Source organism: Dermacentor andersoni, chromosome 8, assembly GCF_023375885.2.
Source record: "Dermacentor andersoni chromosome 8, qqDerAnde1_hic_scaffold, whole genome shotgun sequence".
NCBI classification, from domain to species: domain Eukaryota; kingdom Metazoa; phylum Arthropoda; class Arachnida; order Ixodida; family Ixodidae; genus Dermacentor; species Dermacentor andersoni.
The window spans coordinates 122,682,013-122,701,455 of NC_092821.1; the positions used below are offsets into that span (position 1 = coordinate 122,682,013).

Here is a 19,443-nt window from a genome sequence, read left to right on the forward strand (position 1 = left end):
ATTTCGCCCCCATCGAAATGCGGCCGCCGTGGCCGGGATTCGATCCCGCAACCTCTTCCTCAGCAGCCCAACACCATAGCCACTGAGCAACCATGGCGGGTTAGCCCACGCAACTCCGCCATACCTTTTCACCTCGTGAAATGCAACATCTGTCCACGTCTCGGAGAAGCACAAGATGGGTACTTCGCGGAGGACAGTCGGGCACATCTCTCGAATGCAGCGCCAACGAACGGACTTTAAGAGCCGCGAGTGCAACGGGACGTGGTTCTTTCAGGTATAAGAGGCACATGCTGGTGACAGTATGTAACCTATGGTTCTCGAGTCGCCAAAATTCGTCACTCATTTCCCAGTCGACAGTGTGTTTGTAGTTGTAGAATTTAAAGTTGTTTTTTTGCACGGGTAAGATACAGACGATCGACATCGGCACACCTACTCAAGGCAACAAACACCAATTCGAGTCAATGCGATGTCCTGCACCAACAAAAATTGTGTCCGCTTACATCACATGTCGTTTTTCACGTGGATGGTGACAGTGCTTGTCTGTACTCGATGCGCATGCCAGGTCTATTAGCCACACCCCTTAGCGGCTTTGCCTTGAGATGGGCTAACCTACTGCTGTTGTTTGCATTTAGCTTGAACCAAAGTCGACAGGGGGTGTCAGTGGAATTGTTGGTGTACTCCAGAATGCGTAGAAAACGAGCGGCACCATTCACAAGTCTGTCTTTCACATCGATGTTCAGTGTTATCATGGAAGGCCTTCCGACCACAAGAATAATCGCAGGGGGCAGAGTACCCAACTCCGCAACCTTCTTCTTGACGATCTCGACCATCCGAGACTGCTGCGTGTTCGTGTGCCAATCCACATACTGATCTTTGGCTCCTGCCACAATGACACCATCAATTTTCACTCACTACCACTTCCACATTAACCTTTTGGGATTGTTCATTGTAGCAGTACAATCTCAGCACATTGGGAGCGAGTGCCATTGCGTGGTTGGCGATCATGAAGCTGCTTTCGGCTCCCATCTGCGATCTTGGTCAGAATCGCAGAGAATGTAGCATCCTTCTGCTACACCACCTGGCACAAAGGGAAGTAGCCCCGGCGATTCCACCTCACCCTGTGCAGAATGCTTTGTTTGTATCGTGTTCTCATCTGTATATGGCGCTCGCTCTAATGGGTGGCAATTGGTGCAAATCCTCACACATTATGACATCAAGCCCCCCAAATGGCTCGTCGTAGTTGTACATGATTTGTCTTAAATGCAATAGTTCTGCGGAAACCCGCAAGGTGGAGAGAACTAATTAATAAGGGGAAATGAGATGTCCACCCAAACACAGCTAAGTGCCTTCCTTTGTAGCACTTAGCTATGTTTGGGTGGACGTCTCATTTCCCCTTATTAATTAATGATTTGTCTTAATCAGTCATCCATTCTGGCGAACATGGCGGTAGATATCACACTAATTTTGTCAATAAACATGCACTTGACATTCCTGAAGGCGGCCTGATACGTGTTGAGATTGCAGTCCAACAAACCAACATCGTTTAATTCATCTTGAATGCCACATGTACCGAAGTGCCTCCAATGGCAACTGCCATTTTACTATTACTGGCACATATGCAGTACGCGTTGGTGTTGTATTTACCTAGGGAAACCACACTGCAGTACCTGTTGTACGTGTCCATGATCAAATGAAGAACAAACGTCTTCCCCCCTCCAGCAGGCCCGGTCAGAAAGATTCAACGTGAACAGGGTCCTGACATAGTAATGTAATACATGACTTTTCGGATAATTTCGTACTGTTCCTGATTAGTCAGTCTCAACATCGTGTATATATCACTTCCTTGGTGTAGATATAAGTCCTCTTGCACACGGTAGCACAAGACATGTCGCTCTTAATGAGCACTTCGTACTTGGTGTCTCCGAGGATGTCTGCGTCTTGGTCCAAGTCGATGTCCACTGACGCAACCAGTCTCTGTTGAATGCCATTGTCTCTTTGCTGATCTTGCAAGTCATGTTCTTCGGAAATGACGGTTCTCAAAATTTCCATAATCTTTCGACAATCCATTCCCATCACATACTCTCCGCTTTTTGTCACTACAGTTTCAACGTGTTGGTCGAAAATTATGTGAAACTTGTTGCCGTCGTGGATGTCCACTTTTCGTCTGACTGCAAAGAAGAGAACCTGTTCTCTTTTGTAGATTGAAACGTCTCCACTGCTGTATTGCCTCGAGAGTATGGGGCATGGATTCTCTCTGAGTTTATAAGTGTGTGTCTTGGCATCATATGTATACCACAATATGTAATCGGCCAGGCATACATGTTCAAGGTCTGATGGGCGATCCTAATACTCTGGACCACATTATGTTGCCAGACCTGCGTCAACGTTCCATCAATGCCTTCCCTGGTTCGTGGCTCTTTTCAACTTTTGTTCGCTCTTTGGGATATGTAGGTACGTACAGTACGGCCAGACTCTTCTCCGGCATGTCTTGCTTGAACAGAGACCATGCCGCCTCCTGTGCAGACATCTCGATAGTCTTTCAGCATGGTTGCACCTAGCACCTTCAGCGTACTGCTTCTCCAGCTTATCTTCCATAATCTTAAGTATGGCTTTATGCAGATGCAAAATGCTTCTGTCTTCTTTGTTGACGTAGTTGACCACATAGTTCGCGTAGTGATTGAGAATAATCTGGAGATCCATGTTCAAATTAAGGATCAAACCAATCCAAGGGTTAAATGCATTCGTCTACTTTTCCTTTACAGTGCATTTGTGAAGAATGCACAGTCTTGCAAACACAGACCTGAAGATGTCGACATACTCTTCCTTGATACGGACATTAAAATAATCAAAAAAGTCCTCGTTTGTTTCATATTCAACGTCTTGTAATTTTGCGTGCATGGCATGATACTTTTCTTTCAACACATTTTGTCTGTCTACTTCTATGGGCAACTCCGTTGGTGGAAATAGAACAATAACCATAGTGTGGTCACTCAGGATGAACAGAGCTCTGAAACTACAGATGTTCTGGTTCTTCCTGTACCAGGTGAATGTGTGATGGTAGATCTGACACGCCTCTCTAGGCAACACCGATGAGTCCAAAGCAATCAATCAGCCAGTGAACCATCGTGTCGAGCATGTTCATACTGAATTCCTCAGCAGGAGCTCCATTCAGCCACCGCAGAACATGCATGTAGGAGCTGCCGTGGTGATGGTGCTTAAACTGGGACACTGTCTTGTCTTTCAGTATGCTGAGAATTATGTCGAAGATGCAACTGCAGTAAATGGCACACCTCACAGGATCATTATTGACGAGGTCTGTGACACCCATAAGATTCAACTCCTCGAGGAACCGCGATGAAAAAGGCTCATTTCCATTCACTTGCAATTACTCCAAAAGTATGAGCAGGCAACCCCAATGCAGTTCTGATGCAGACAATGTGAGAAATGCAGTGGGCTTTCCGGGTTGTTGAACCATCGCAAACACCTCTTTCTTGTTCGCTCTTGATCGATGGCCAACTTCACAAACTCCATCTTCAAGCTGATTATGTGTTCTGCAGTTCGTAGCATGGTTACTCGGCGACATCACCATCTACTCCACCATGTGATGGCGAATCACCTTTATTACCATATACACCACGTGTGTAGGGTGCATGCCCCGTCGATCCACAAGACGAATCTCACTCGTGGACAGCAAAAACGGAGTTGTGTGGTCAATTTGGATTTTGCATGAATGCCGAAGCTATATCTGGGAAAATACAACTTCTACATTGGAATCATACCGCAGAAAAATCGGCATCTGACCTTTGCCAGGAGCAATGACCACATGCTCAGTCCCGTTTACCACATTCAACATACGCATGCTCAAAATAATGTCTGCAATCTGCTGTTCGTCATACACCACGTCTCGCTTGTTGCATTCAGTGTTTTCACACAATCGCACCAGTCGTTCCCGTCGTCAACATCTACCAGATGTTCGACTTCATCCTCGTTGATGGAGTCGGTGTCTGTGGAGAGATCTTTGAATGTGTGCGGGTATGTTGTTCTATCTATAAAGAGAAATTTCTATGAAATAGTCAAGCCACAGCTATATTTTACTCTTTTGCATGGTGCCAGCCACATACATCGATCTTGAGAGGCGCTGACACTTCGAATGAACATTTATTGCAATGTCGTCTATCTTGCATGGAAGTGTCTGCAGCATTTACAGAATGTCGATCTGCATCCGTGAGACAGACATGGAATTGACATGAACACAATCCGCAGAGCAACGAGGAGTTCTTCCAAGACGTTCAAGGGAGGAAGATGGGCCGATACGGGCAGGTACACATAGCCGCGAGCCGTAGACAAGAGAGGAAACTTCCCGTGCTAGAGAGAGTCCTTGCACGAACTGCACACAGTAAACGCACTCACATCTAAAGATGGGTTGTTCAGGAGCGAGCCAGATCTTTTGAGCCGCTCTTTTTAAAGAACAAGTGAGCCATGGTTCAGTACAAGTGAACCACAGTTCTTTTAGAGAGAAAGACGTGCTGAGCCGTTCCCTCTTAGCCAGCTCTTTGCGATTTCGTCAGTTGTCTTTCTCCAGGTTCCAAATGTGCATTTCTGTTCCAGTCAGCTCAGCTCGGACTCGGCTGCTGTTCTGTTTTGGCCCTCTGCCGTCGCTCTCACCCAGTTACAGAGAGTGCAGCTCCACTCAGCTTGTTGGCTCATGGATCACAGGAGGCGAGATCGCACAAGCATCTTGTTTTCGAAATTTTCGTCTGTGCACTAGTGTATCGCTAGCAACACACTTTCGTCTGCGGACAATTGTCAGCATGGCAAGGTACGTGGCAGTGAATGCCGCCTACTCAGTAACATACCAGTCACAGTACAATTTTATCGCCAATATCAGAAAAGAAAGGTATTATTAAATAGTTACCAACAGTGGGCTAGCCAGAAATTTATTTCGGGGTGGGGGAGGGGGTTTCTGCCAACAACTACTGCTCCTTCCCCTCTCTCTCTCTATACATGTGTGTGTGTGTGTGTGTGTGTGTGTGTGTGTGCGCGCGTGCATGTGTATGGAAGTTGTACATCATGCAAGGACAAACTCCCCAGACAAGAATGCTTTAACAACGAGGGTGCACGTTTGGCAGCCACTTCGAATCAATTATGCTATCATCCTTAAGCTATTAAAAAAATGAAAATTTCGTTTACGAATTGATGCATCTATATAATGTATGTCGATGACGTAACTGGTACATGTCTTGGAAAAATAAACAGTGCTAGAAACGGGGCCACACAAAAACAAGACAGCACAATATCATGTGACTTCTGATTTGTAGGCCAGACTTGCTGCAGCCCAAATAACAGTGGAGATCACCATTTTTTGCAGTCAGACCTTCTAGTGAGTCCTACAGCCACGGCTACGTACGGGAGAGGCCCGGCACCAATTTGCAGTTATGCAAGTCGTTAGCATGCTATATTATTTTAGATTTAAAAATAAAGGAACAAAGCTTTGCGCTAGAACTTCGACAGTATCATATGATGCAAGTTTCAAGCACTTTTGGCGACCTGCTGTCCGACTTTTTTGAAGAGATGTTTGAAAGTAAGTTGCGAACATGGTATTGTAGTCTTCACACAATGCATATTGTTATTTGATCACCCTCGGGAATGGATGAGGCAGACAGTCCCAAGCAGGGCTGCTTCTTGTTTAGAAGCCTTTGTGAAAATTACGGCATCCATTGTTCGCAGTAAAATAAGAACAGGTAGCTCCGAGGGACTTGAAAACGTAGTGTCTCCTGACACCCGCTCATTCTGAACATTGCCAAGACGTTTAGTTAGGATGGGCTCTCCACAGCAAGCAGCACATGTTACCACGTGGTAGGTGAGCCTCAGGTAGGGAACCGGCCACATCTGTCTGGGGTTGAGCAATCGGGCAGTGACGATGTGCTCTCCCTACATCCATAATTATCCGCCAAAAGAGGCAGCTGTTGTGGTGGCATTTGCTTAGCCTCCCTGACCCAGCACCCCCATCATTGATGGGGGTGCTGGGTCAGGTTTGCCCGAATCGGGGGTAGTTCAGAGTGGGTATATAGATGGAAAGAGCGTGGCAGAGAGGAAAGAAGATGCGGGAAACTTGTTTGGACCTTTGTACCACGTCAAATATGCACAATGCCCTCTGAAGCTCCCTGGGCATTGATTGCCACATTAGCCTCTTGACAGCTGTAATTATTTGTGACCCCCCCGCAAAACCACTGCAGAAATTACAGCACTTACCTTTCTACTATACCCAAGTCCAGAAGGAAGCTAGATAAAATGGTAGAGGGGGGGAGAGGAGGCAGAGAATGGGTAGAACCGGCGCAGTCGCGAAACGAGTGATTAACAGCCTTGCCACTCTTCACTCACAACTCCCATACCGGGCGGGGAGGCGAGGGGACAGGGAAAAGGTGACGTGAGAAGGCAAGAAAATGCTACTACTATAGACGCGACAGTGGTTGTGGGCAAACTGGATAAAGTTCTAGGTACGGTGACATGACAACCCCCTCCTCCTCCTTTGGACTTTCCTTTTCATCCATGTCACTCTTTCGGAGTCCACGGCCTGAAACTTTCTGCTCCGTCAGAATGATTTCGGGGGGGAAGGGTGTCTCGACAGCCCCCCCGCCTCCACCCCTGTCTACGCCAATGGTCCCCAAGCATAGTCACAATACTATAACATGCTTATTTTACTACTGCGTGTTATTCTACTAATGCATTTAAAATCTTTTTTTTTCTTTTTTCAGAGCACGCTGTGCATACCACAGGTTACGGATTTAGGCGAACCGATGAGCTGTTTAAATGAACTGGTTCATTTCAGTGAGCTGGGGCCGTATTCTGAAACAATCCACTTCGACGATACTGTCGCCGTCAGGTGCGTGCCGATAGGCTGGTTGCACAAAATCGGATGACGTAATGCTTAACCGGCCAATCAGATCATCCGAGTTTTCTATGACAGCCAAACAGCGCGCGCTGACGGCGAACGCGTTGCCAAGCATTGCCAAAAGTGATCGTTCCAGAATACGGTCCCTGAGTCGTTCCGAGCCGCTCAATGAAGTGAGCCCTCCTTCCCATCTCTACTCACATCCACGTTTCCGCCGAACGATTCCGATAGCACTCTCGTTGCAGCTTCCCTGTCATTCTCGTCGGTCACGGTTCAAATACATTTCAAATCATGCTTGAACCACACAGTCGATTGCAGAGTGAATAGCTATGTCCAAACTCCGCGTCCAGAAAAATTTTCTTGAATTTGGAATTTGCCCCGATAAAACTCGGCGGAGGTCGCAACTCACGTTTCTGTCGCTTGGACACGGCCTCGGACGCCTGCGCTTGACGCTCACGAGTGGCTTCCTGTGCACGATCTTCATCGGCAAGTTGGGCACGACGTCGTCGGCTATATTCTCGCATCTGACTGAGGCGACGTTCCTCGGGGTCTTTGGGTGCATTGTCCGCCAATGTCTCCGCTTTTGCACGGTCCCGCTGTCGCTGGCTGTATTCGCGCCTCTGTTGTCGGCGCCTCTCCGCTTGTTCCTCCGGCGTGAGCGCGCTGCGACGTCTCCCCATCTCAGATTTCTCGCACTCACAGAATAAAGAAACAGTGCTATAGACCTCAGACTCTGCCCAGGCGGCGCTGCGGAAAAACCCGTCACCAGCGCCCCCATCGCAGCCTTGGCGCTAACTGGGTAGTGCAAGAAAAGCTGTCCGCAAGCGAAGGTGCATAGACCACAATGGACCCTTCTCTTTCGTTTGTGTTGAGGCACGGTTTCCTAAAAATCAAGGACCTGGAAAACTTCTTCCGCCTATCCACGCTTCGGAAAGGAAGCTCAGCTGGGCGAAGTACGTGTACAATATAAAATAAAGTCTCAAGTGTTATTTCGGCGTGCTGCAACTCGCAAGTACGGAGAGCATCAGGTTTGTCTATAGGCATATCAGCATAAAAATCTAAGGATTTCAAATTGGTTCATGTTGAATATGTCCTGAACACAAGACTTAAGTATCTCCTATATTTTTATGTATTTTATTGTAATGTTTTGTCTCGCAATTATTTACAGAGAGTAAATGTTTTAATAGCCTTTTCCAGGGCAGCAGACAGAAAACGGTTTCCAAGGCAGCGAACAGCTCTCATAACGAAAGTAAGCTTCCTACAGTGCCTACGCGCTGCATCTTTCTTTCTCGCAGGAGCTACAGCATCGCTCAGTACCTTAATTTGAACTTTTCGCAGACGCTTCGAGCAACAAGCGCGCACAAATAAATGTAAATAAACGCGACATTTTTTTTTCTTTACACACATGCGTTACCTCGCAATTACTCATCCAGTGCTCCTATACAGCAACTTTATTGCTCACATTTGAAAAACGCAGTCGAGCAGGCTCAGTACATTGCGAAGCGTGCTTGTTGTATCGGCGCAGGACATGCAAAATACCGAAAGTAGAAATGTGCTCGCGATACGACGATGCTCTAGAACAGGATTTTGAATTCATAAACGAACCAAAATGTTTGGTTACGCTGACCTGCCAAATCTCCCCGTTCCACTTGTTGAGTCAAGCGGACGCGGACGTCTGTTAAAAGGTGGAGATATCGATGGTACATAAGCAGGATGGTTCGCAACGTTGTTTTTTCTGTTACTAACGAAGTGGCGGCTGCAGATGCTTGAGTTTTCGCATGGTTACCACGGTCCTCCGTCAGGGCCACGCAACACAATTACAGAATAACAAAATTGTCGCACTTTCTCATGCGAGCCGCTGTGTTGTGGGGAATGCAAGTAATCCGATTAACCAACAGGTTGAACGGCCCGTATCCAGCGCTCTCGCCTTTCCCCTTCATACGATCGCAATGGAAATCGGTAAAACTGAACGTTGTTATCCTGCCCTTCACGTTCATGGCGATTTACAACACAACAGTAGCGTTGATTGCGGCGTTTCTTCGTAGCGCGCGGAGCTATCGTGGTTGCCGTCGCTTCCGCCATCAGTTTGAAGAGTGAGCCAGCAAGCGCTTTATGGCACTTCGGCGGCGCGTCCGACTAGCGTAGAAATTCATAGCTCTCTGTCTGGGTGTTAAATGCGCAAAACACTCGCAATATGGACCAAAATCTAGTTAAATCGTTGTTTCGCAGTTGCTATCTGCATAGGCAACTTAGCAAGGGAGTCTGGCTTCGCACTACTCAATTACTGCCTCTTCGCAACGGCAGGTGGCGCTACGTGTCTTGCAAAACTCCAGAGTCTGACGTCCATAACGCGCGCATCCCAGTTTTTAGATACGGCGGCAACTGGTCACATGCGTGTGGTTGAAAAAGCCTGTGAAATGCAGCGAAATGCCCGGCCAAAACGCTGCTGCCACGCGCGGAAGTGACGTCACAGTTATGACGACGTAATCGTGACGTCTTATCACACAAGTATAGCGTGTTCCGGTTTGTAGTTTTGCGCGCGCTGCTTGAGCTGCTTGTATTGAGCGTTATTAGAACACCATTTAATGGTTTTTTACTGTATTGTGTGCTAGAATATTCTCCTAGTTAGTTACGTTGGAAGAACCGGATAGTGTCCGGTGGTGGTAACAACTTTATTGAGACTGGCAGGTCCGAGTCCTAGGATGGCCCCTCACGAGGAGCGACCCTTTCGGCCCAGGCAACGAGGGCTTTTTGTACTTTCCGAGTTTGCGATCACGAGCGACACATGGGCGCAGCCATGGAGCAGCTCTTTCCTTGTGCCTTGCGGCGCGTTTATGGCTATAGTAGTGTGGTCTTGTGCAGCTCCTACTCCGTATGTTGATTTTGTTTGTTGAATTTACTGTTGTGAAAGGGGCACATGTGTGCTCTCGGCTAGGCAGCACGTTTTTCTCTTATGGCGGAAAGGTTTCAACTCGTTATTTATTTATTTTGTTTATTTATGTAATTATTTGGTACAAATGAATAAACGCTTGAGATTTGTGCATCAATCGCGAAAAAGTGTTTTTTTTTTTCTTTACCCCTTCGTGGTTACCTGGACTGAGGAGGCCACCCATCTTTAGGCGCAACTCAACAAGAAAATTTACTCACCCGTCGCGGTTGCTTAGCGGCTGTGGTGTTAGGCTGCCAAGCACGAGGTCGCGGGATCGAATCCCAGCCACGATGGCCGCATTTCGACGAGGGCGAAATGCGGACGCACATCTTGGTATTAGATTTAGGAGCCCGTTAAAGAACCCTGGTGTCACGAGGATCCCATCCTCGTCGCCAGTGTCACGATCCACCCCGGGTCGTGAACAAGGGAGGGCGCATCCTCCGATAGCCGGACGCTCCGCAGCGTGGTGGTGCTGAAAGATTACTGACCGGCGAGCCGCCGTGCTCACCACCAGGCTCTTGGGCAGCGACCGCAGCTCAATCCGCAGCCGCTCCACCGTCTTCAGGGCCTCCTTGTGGTCAAGCTGAAGCTGCTCCAGCTCCAGCAGCCGTGCCGATGCCAGCTCCCGCTGTTCCTCGAGCTGGCTCTGCAGGTCCTCCAAGCGCAGGGAGGCTGCTCCGCCACCACCGCCACAGCCCCCAAAATCCACATGTAGGCGGGACCAGGGTCTCTGTGGAAACGGCCAGGGGGTGCTTTCCACATTACGCGAGGCTCGCTGATGCTCCTGGCAGATTTGGCAGCTCTGCATCACATGCAGGCTGGCTTCCGGGTACTCTGGCAGACGAATGCCTAGTACCTGAATCCAGTTTCGGCCCAGCAGCGTCGGCGACGACCCCTTCGTTAAGTAAAGGGGAAGGGTTGCCTCCCTGTCGCCAAAACGAACGCTGACCTGTGCCTGACCCTGGACCTGGGAGAGTTGCCCGGAGGAGCTGCGCAGCATCACGCCGGAAGCCTCGACGGACACGCAGGGGAAAGTCCGCTTGAAGAGCTTCCCGGCCATTACAGACACGCTGGCCCCCGTGTCCAGCTCCATGGAAATGGGGTGCCCGCAGATTTCGACGGTCAGCATGTATGGCGGCACAGACGACGGTACAAAGCCTGTGTGCCACATGTAGAAAATCGGCGGGTTCTCGGCCACGACGTGGAGCCTGGCCGCGGAAGAACTTGAGCTTGCTGCCGCATGCCTCCGCCGCGTACCCTAGCGACGGCTACCCTGGCCACAGGCTTGTGTTGTACCTGGGCTTGAATCAGGCTGCTGCTTGCTGTTCGTCCTCCCACTTCGGCATACACGTGCCAGGTGCCCAGTTTTCCCGCACGTAAAGCATTGTGCTTGAGAGAACTGGCACTGTGAAGGGGAGTGGGCACCACCACAGCCACAGGGGCATTGGAATCGGCTACCAGAAAGTCATGTAAGCATGCCATACGGAGCAGCTTCCATCAGCAGATTGAAAGGTTAAAGGAGGCGGGGTTGCCACAGAAAGTTCTAAGTTCTGTAGTAGAGAGCCTGCTCCAGAAGATAAAAGGGAAAGCAAGAAAAAACACGCAAGAACAAACCAGGAGACTTAGACCTGTAGTTATACCGTACTCCCACCGTGTAGCCCACAACCTGAAAAAGGTCGCAAGTAAATTCAAAGTCCCGGTTGTTTTCTCAGCCCCTTCAAAACTTTCTACATTGTGCGCCCGCGTTAACAACCAAAAAACAGAATGCGCGACCTGTGGAACCCAGCATACCAATCCACTTGTCAGTTGCAAGGAAGGGGTAGTATATCAAATTCCGCTCTCATGCAAAAGGGTTTACATAGGACAAACGGGGCGGTGTCTAAATGAAAGGCTGAAGGAACACGAAAGGTCACAGGAAAAAGGAACTGGTTCCAATATGGCCATCCACTGCAAAGAGTGCGGGTGCAAGCCTCGCCTAAGAGAGACCATCATTCTGGACAGAAGTCGAGACAGCGTGGCCCGCGAGCTGAAGGAAGCCTTCCACATTAAAAGGAAGGGCCTTGAATGCGTAAGCGAACCATCGAAAATTCTCTATAAAAGTGAGATGTCATTTTTAGAAGCCCATAGTTAAATCTGAGCATGTTGCTGCGCCGCACGCGCCTGGTGAATATTCCTAATCTTATAGTTTTTATGGGGTACTCCCTTACGGCGGTGTTTGTGTATCGCGTAACCATTATCATTTATAGTCATTTGGCCCTGTACACCATGTGTCATCTTCACGAACGTCACCTTCACAATCGTTCTATCGCCTTTTACAACGTTACCATGTGATGTGTTGACAATGCGCATGTCGTGCCGCCAAATTTGCGTATACATATTGTTTGTTTCCGTCATTAAAGCATCAGTTGTCAGTAAGCGCTCGTCCGTGTCTCTTCTTCTTGTGTCGTCTGTTTGGCGCTATAGTACTTCAGTAAATATGCACCAACTAGCCCAACAAAAAGTTCTGCTGGTCATCACAGAAAGATGCTACACGTGTGACTACTATGATCTGAATACCGTTTTACATCTATTATAAGAATAGCTGCTTATTATTTGGAAAGTGTCTATATTCAATTCGATTCTGGCACTATTCAATTCGTATTTGATTAGGTCTCAAAAATTGCTGTTTGCTCACCCCTACCTACAATAAAATAGGAGCTTTACCTGGAGTGCCTGAATGTATTACTAAAGGTGTATTCAGACGACGGACCACGGACCTGTCCTGGCCTGCGGATCTGGTGACACGTCGCATTTACTTCCGGTCCTTCAGGCCCGTGGCAGTTCCGCGGGCTGGCACAGGCCAGAAATGCGAGCGAATTTTTTCTGATGGTGGCCCACGGACTCTTTAGAGTATTTGCAGTCACCAGGTCTAGCAACAGTACAACGCCGGTTGTTTTCAGCAACTGAATCAGCAGCGCCACTATACGCATGAGCTGCAGCACGAGTGACAAGCTGATTTTTCACGTGTTGCTGCGACCATGGTATCATGGTCAAATGATGCCACATTTTACTTTTTTGACCTTGGTCCAACAATTTCCTACTTTGTAGGACAGCAGCCGGGATGATTCCTTGAGGTGTCCGAAAAAAGAACTTTTGTGGATAAACATTTGCAAGGAAACACCATCGCAGCATCCGTCATGTTAATCTTGGAAGCAGTGAGCTGCATCGAGTTCGCGGAGCTACGGGGTCGAGAGTATCCCTCCTGGGCCGTGCTGTCTGCTCATCGGGCTCGCTGTGTGGATGCTATTGCGGGCAGGGCCAAGCATGGTCAACCCCACTTAGCTGGTCTGTGGCCCAGTCCATTGTGGTACGCGGTCCATCATCTGGATACACCTTTAATGATCAGAAGGACCTTCCCTAAAAATAAAAGAAAGAGACATGGTCACCTTATAATGGTGACGGCTACTCCTTTTCTCATAGCGGAAACAACAATATAAAAAATATGTAGGAAAATGAAAAGACACCACTTCATACGGTCAGAAATTCACAGCACAGTCCTATATGCCCATGAACAGAACAGTATAAAAGTCAAATGCAAGTTGCACCACAATAAGTTCGTAAACAAAGTCATAAACACACACAAACGGCCGACCACTTTGGTGTGGCATCATAGGAATCCACAGGCAAACATAGAACAGTAGCAAACAGTTTATTGCTACATGATGCAGCAAGAATAGATGTACAAGTGCAAGTGCCAGAGAGAGAAAACATTTATTTGGGCCATCGAGGTCGTTGCTCTTGAGGTCGAGTGGGTGGTGTCCTCACTCCAGGACTCCACTGGCCATGGCTGCTCGACGTACTTGCTGGACGAGAGCTTCTTGTCTCACCAGGGTATCGCCGGCCAGCTGTACCTACAACTGCTTAAATGACGTGCTAGGCATCTTTAAGTGCTTTAAGCGCAGTAGCTTGTACAAGGGATGAGCCAGCGTGGCCAGCTGAGGCAGGAATTTACTGTAGTAGTTTACAGCTCCAAGCAAAGAATGAAGCTTCTGCTCGTTCTCTGGTGCTGCTAAAATGGCATCCGTCCTTTCTATGGTGATATGTATGCCATCTGCACTCAGTCAGCAGATCTTGGAGGCCATGGGTACATCATGAACAGGCTAAGCAGGCTTGGCAACGGTGTCGCACCGACTTTTGCTAATGACCTGCTACTGCTTGTCGATGTCAGCACATGAAGTCATGACAAAGTGAATTGTGGAACTTAGAGCAGCTAAAATCCACCAGAGGTTGAGGTTAACTCTTGTTTTCCTTGTCTCTTGAATATTTTATGAGCAATAACATGGGTTTGTGTGGGTCGATTTTCATCATTTCTTTTGCTCTTTGTTTTATGACACACTGAGAATAGATCTAGAGCAAATATGGTGACCCAGAAGAAGCGTTCCAAGGCCCCTTCAAGAGCACATGGGCACACTTGTCCTACCTGATGCAGCAGAACATCCTACAACATGCTCCATGTCTATATTTCTAATTGAAACTCTAGTTAGACATGGCTGTTTACCTATTCTACAGTATCACATTGCTGTGTTTTCTTATGTCGGCTCAAGTAATCAGCCTGCGCAAAGGACTTAAAGCAGACAGCCCAACAGTATGGTCGGTCACTTGTATGAATGCCCAGGTGTTGTTTTTTGGCACTCTTTAGCGAGAATTTCCGAGTGTATGAAGGCCACTGAAATGACTTCTCGCCGGGGTGGCTGTGCAGCTGTTTCTTCAAGTTGCACTTCCACGATAAGCTCCGAGGGCATGAAGGGCATTGAAATGGCTTCTCGTCTTGTGTGGGTTTGCAGGTGTTCCTTCAAATAAGTCGTATGAGAAAAGCAATGAAGGCACGAAGGGCACCGCCATGGCTTCTCACCTGTGTGGGTGCGCAGGTATTCTTTGACCTTGGTCTTCGTGAGAATCTCTGAAGGCATGAAGGAAGTTGAAATGGCCACTCACACGTGTGGACACACAAGTGCCTCTTCAGGGGGTCTTTTTCTGAGAATCTTTGAGGGCACAAATGCTTTGGTGTACTACGACAAAAGCTATGGCATTACATTTTACAACCATTTAAGGTAACGTACAGCCATGGGCAAGGTGTTGCAATCATGAGAATTATGCATCTCATGCCGAGAACTTTGGTGCCAAAAGGCCATGGCGACACTGTTATGTCGTAGGAATTCGCAGGCAAACGTAGAACAGTAGCAAACAGTTTATTGCTACATGGTGCAGCAAGAACAAAAGTACAAGTGCAAGTGCCAGAAGAGAAATATGCCAGCCTTATAAGCAATTGCTGTCAGGTCATGTGACTACCTGGAAGACTGACTTGCAGATGCTATCGACAGCATGTGGCATTATCACATACATGACATTTCCTCCCGCTTAACTTGTAGGGTGCTACCTTTATACAAAACTAAAATGTGTAGCAATCTGGTGGTCGTTGATCACGTGCGAGATATTTTCATACAGGTGGCGCAGCCTCTGAATCAACGTGCTGTCACAGTCGTCTCTGCTGGTGTGTCTGAGAACTCGCAGAAAGTGCCCTTGCTCTCTTCACACTTGGAGACATAGAGACACACATGCTACTCGATGCTGCAGAACACGCTGCAGCAATCACCATATTTATACATTTCTAACTGTAACTCTAGTTCAACATAGCTGTTGACCTACTCTACAGTATCATAGTGCCGTGTTCTCTTATGTCTGCTCAAGTAATCAGCCAGTGCAAAGTACTTGGAGCAGACGGCACAACGGTATGGTCGGTCATCTTTATGAATGCTCAGGTGTTGCTTCATAGCACTCTTCAGCGAGAATTTCTAAATTCATGAAGGGCAATGAAATGGCTCCTCGCCTGTGTGCGTGTGCAGGTGTTCCTTCATGTTGGTTGCGCAAGAAGCTTCGAGGGCATGAAAGGCATTGAAATGGCTCCTCATCTGTGAGGATTCACAAGTGTTCCTTTGTGCTCGACTTATACGAGCTTTGAGGGCATGAAGAGCACTGTCACAGCTCCTCACCTGTGTGGGTGCGCATGTGGGTTTTCAGGTGGGTCTTTCGTGAGAAGCTCTGAAGGCATGAAGGGCATTGAAATGGCTTCTCATCTGTGTGGGTTTGCAAGTGTTTTTTCATGCTGGACTTATGCGAGAAGCTTTGAGGGCATGAAGGACATTGAAATGGCTTTTCACCTGTGTGGGTACGCAAGTGGACTTTCATGTGGCTTTTTACAGCAAATCTTTGAAGGCATGAAGGGCACTGAAATGGCTTCTCGCCTGTGTGGGTGCGCAGATGGTCTTTCAGGTGGGTCGTCTGTGAGAAGCTTCGAGGGCATGAAGGGCACTGTAACGGCTTCTCACCTGTGTGAGTGCGCAGGTGGGTTTTCAGGTGGGTCTTTCGTGAGAAGCTCTGAACGCATGAAGGGCATTGAAATGGTTTCTCGCCTGTGTGGATGCGCAGGTGTTCCCGCATGACATACTTGCGCGAGAAGCTCTGAGGGCATGAAGGGCATTGAAATGGCTTCTCGTTTGTGTGGTTTCGCATGTGATCTTTCATGCTGGACTTATGCGAGAAGCTCTGAAGGCATGAAGGACACTGCCATGGCTTCTCACCTGTGTGGGTGCGCAAGTGGTTTTTCATGCTGGACTTATGCGAGAAGCTTTGAGGGCACGAAGGGCATTGAAATGGCTTCTCACCTGTGTGGGTGCGCAGGTGGTCTTTCATGCTGGACTTATGTGAGAACCTTTGAGGGCATGTAGGGCACTGCCATGGCTTCTCACCTGTGTGGATACGCAGGTGGGTTTCCAGGTTGGCCTTTCGTGTGAAGTTCTGAAGGCATAAAGGACATTGAAATGGCCGCTCACCCGTGTGAACGCACAAGTGCCTCTTCAGGTGGTCTTTTTTAAAGAAGCTCTTAGGGCACAAAGCACACTTAAACAAACGCTCGCCATTATGGACCCTGGCCCGAGGTTCCAGACGTAACAGTTTACCAGCCTCATAGTCACAGAGATGATCTTCGGAGAGGTGTCCCTGCTGTGACTGGTCACCACTGGCTGTTGATGGAGAAACAGAAGGTCTTGATGCTGCACAAATGAAACAAAAGTAGTATTATGAAATGCAAGAAAAATGAATACAGATACTAAAAAGCTAATGATGAGCATTCTTTTCTTCTTTTTCATTTGGGAGGTCTTGAGGGTGATTTCAGGTATGATGGAACAAATGATACCTAGTTGTCCTTTTTGACTTAGTCAATATTTCTGCATCTGAATGCTTCATGACTGTTTACAAAGTCCACCTGCATAAATTATTTTTCAGAAAGGTAAAAAATTACTAAAGGTAAAAAATCACCAAGTGAGAGAACCTGGAGTGTTCCAAGACAGTTGCGGATTTCTTTGATCCTTAAACGACAGTGTCAAGAAGATCCAACCCAGCTTGCTCTCCGATCCTCAATGAGCACTCGAGATCTGGAGGCCATATTTGACATTTGCAAAACTTATTATTTGCCAGCACGACAAAATTCTCAAACGAGACTTCATTAATGGGTTTCTTCTGGAAGCCATGCCTAACTTTGGCAACGTTTTCGTAAGTTGAAATTGCAAGGAGCCAGCTAGCACATACAGTATTTTTCTGCATATAACCCAACAACACGCAAAACCTGCACCATCTTTCAAAATAGGGCAGAAAAAAATATGCAATTCCTCTGGGAGGTTAAAAAAGATTGGTAGAAGCTTACTTAAGACTGCTTAGGTGTGGGAATGTGAAAGCATTACAGTTCCTTTGGTGAAATGCTTTTTTTCCACGCATTCCTTGTCCATGCAAGCTCTTACTTGCACTCTAACTGCCCAAATCAAAATGCGCCAAGCGTCTCAATGCACCCGCTTGCCTACGAGGAGTTCATAACGTGAAGGTCTGCTCAGGAGCGTTCAAGTGGACATTAATGCTTTATTATTTTACACACTCATGCCATTAGTCAGCAAGAAGTTGTGCGTACCATATGTGTGCCCTATTCTTAGTAGACATAACAGCAAATCGGTTGGTCATCATTGTGTTATTAATGAAGTTCTTAATTGTGGTTTAATTAGATTAAGCTTATTCAAGGTATTGGCGCCCCACAAGCATTGTCAATAATCTCTAATTTTTTTCAAATGAAAGGTTTCAAATCTACAGTGGGAACAGCTATGAATGAGTTCAAATCTTTTGTTGTAGTGGATGTGGCTATATCATCGGCGAGCATGTTGTCCTCGATGCCTCTGTGCCCAGGCACCCAGCATATTATGACAAGTTGTTTACATGCATAAACTGTACACAGGAGTGTATAAAGGTCAATAATTAAAAGATTATTGTGTTTTTGTAGCGACACTAAAGCCTTGACAATGCTTAAAGAGTCTGTAAATATAATTGCCTTCTCTAGGTTTAATTGTTTGATGTGTTTCCCAGCCGGGAATAGCGCGTAGGCTTCAGCCATAAATATACTTGTTTGGCAGTGCAGCATGTCGCACTCTAAAAAGGATGGACCGACTGTTGCGTAAGACATGCCGGCTTGTGACTTTGACGCATTGGTGTAAAACTCCGGGCAGAAGTACTTCAACCGAAGTTCAAGGAGGTGCATTTGAATGTGCATCTCAGGAGCACGCTTAGTGACTTCAACAAATGATGCCACATTCTGGAAGCATTAGATGGTGTTTTAGAAGTTGGACATGCATTTCTTCACTAAAATTCCTCACACGCAGTAAGAAGGGCTCCCTAGTTGAGGGTTATTAAAAGATATGGCACGGAACACATCGTTACCAGTTGTGTAACAAGGATGTTTAGGATTCAAATTTACTTTCGCATAACATGTGAAGCTGCAATATGATCTCTGTAGACGGAATGACCACTTGTTTGATTCTACATAGAGGCTTTCTACAGGCCATGTCCGACGGCAACAGTCACAAAGCTTAATGGTGCACAGGGTCTAGGATTTTCAGTGCGCTTGGCGTTGCAGAATGATAAGACTACAGCACCACAGTCAAGGCGAGAGCAGACAAGGCTTGTGTACAAGTTCAGGAGGCATTTTCAATCACTACCCTACGTTGTGCATGACAACATTTTTAAAAGGTTCATTGTCTTCAGACATTTTGCCTTCATATGGTTAAAGGGCCCCTGAAACGGTTCGGATGAGTTTTGTAGACGCATAGGGTACAGCTAAAGTTAATAATTCGTACCATAATTTGCGTTAGTCGCCTCGTATTAAGAGAGTGACTGACGATTACAGGTTATTCTCCTCCATAGCCATACATTTCTCCTCAATTTGCTTGCTGAGTGATCGGAGCTAAGCTCTGCCTTCACTGGCTCTGCTTGCATCATAATGGCACATCGTGTCATCTACTAGCGGTTGTTCAGGGGGGCACACGCGAAGCCTTTCCAACCTCTCCGCCAGAGCTGCTTGGCTGTCGACCCCTAGCGAGAGCTATCAAGCAGCATGCGTTGCGAGCATTTTATCGCAGCACCGAGTGTGCCCAGTATTCCGGTAAATACAGGTGACCTGGACGTTCATCGGATGGGTGGAGGCATAAACTCAATCTGACAAAGGAGCTTTAGCCACCTGGTGGCGCAGAGCTTAACCAGCAAAACAAAG

The 19,443-nt window shown here is 47.4% G+C and overlaps 1 protein-coding gene across 4 annotated transcripts in view; it reads right to left on the minus strand.

The window, feature by feature from the left end:
• LOC126529030 (uncharacterized) overlaps positions 1 to 19,443 on the minus strand; it is an 84,559-nt gene that overhangs the window by 52,348 nt on the left and 12,768 nt on the right. For 2 of the 4 annotated variants that reach the window (XM_055069570.2, XM_055069567.2), the window contains exon 3: positions 16,523 to 16,909. In XM_055069570.2, coding sequence (XP_054925545.2) covers positions 16,523 to 16,909 — 387 coding nt within the window. Of the gene's footprint in view, positions 1 to 7,301; positions 7,827 to 16,522; positions 16,910 to 19,443 lie in introns of those variants that run through there. The other 2 variants (XM_055069568.2, XM_055069569.2) reach the window with 2 other exon arrangements.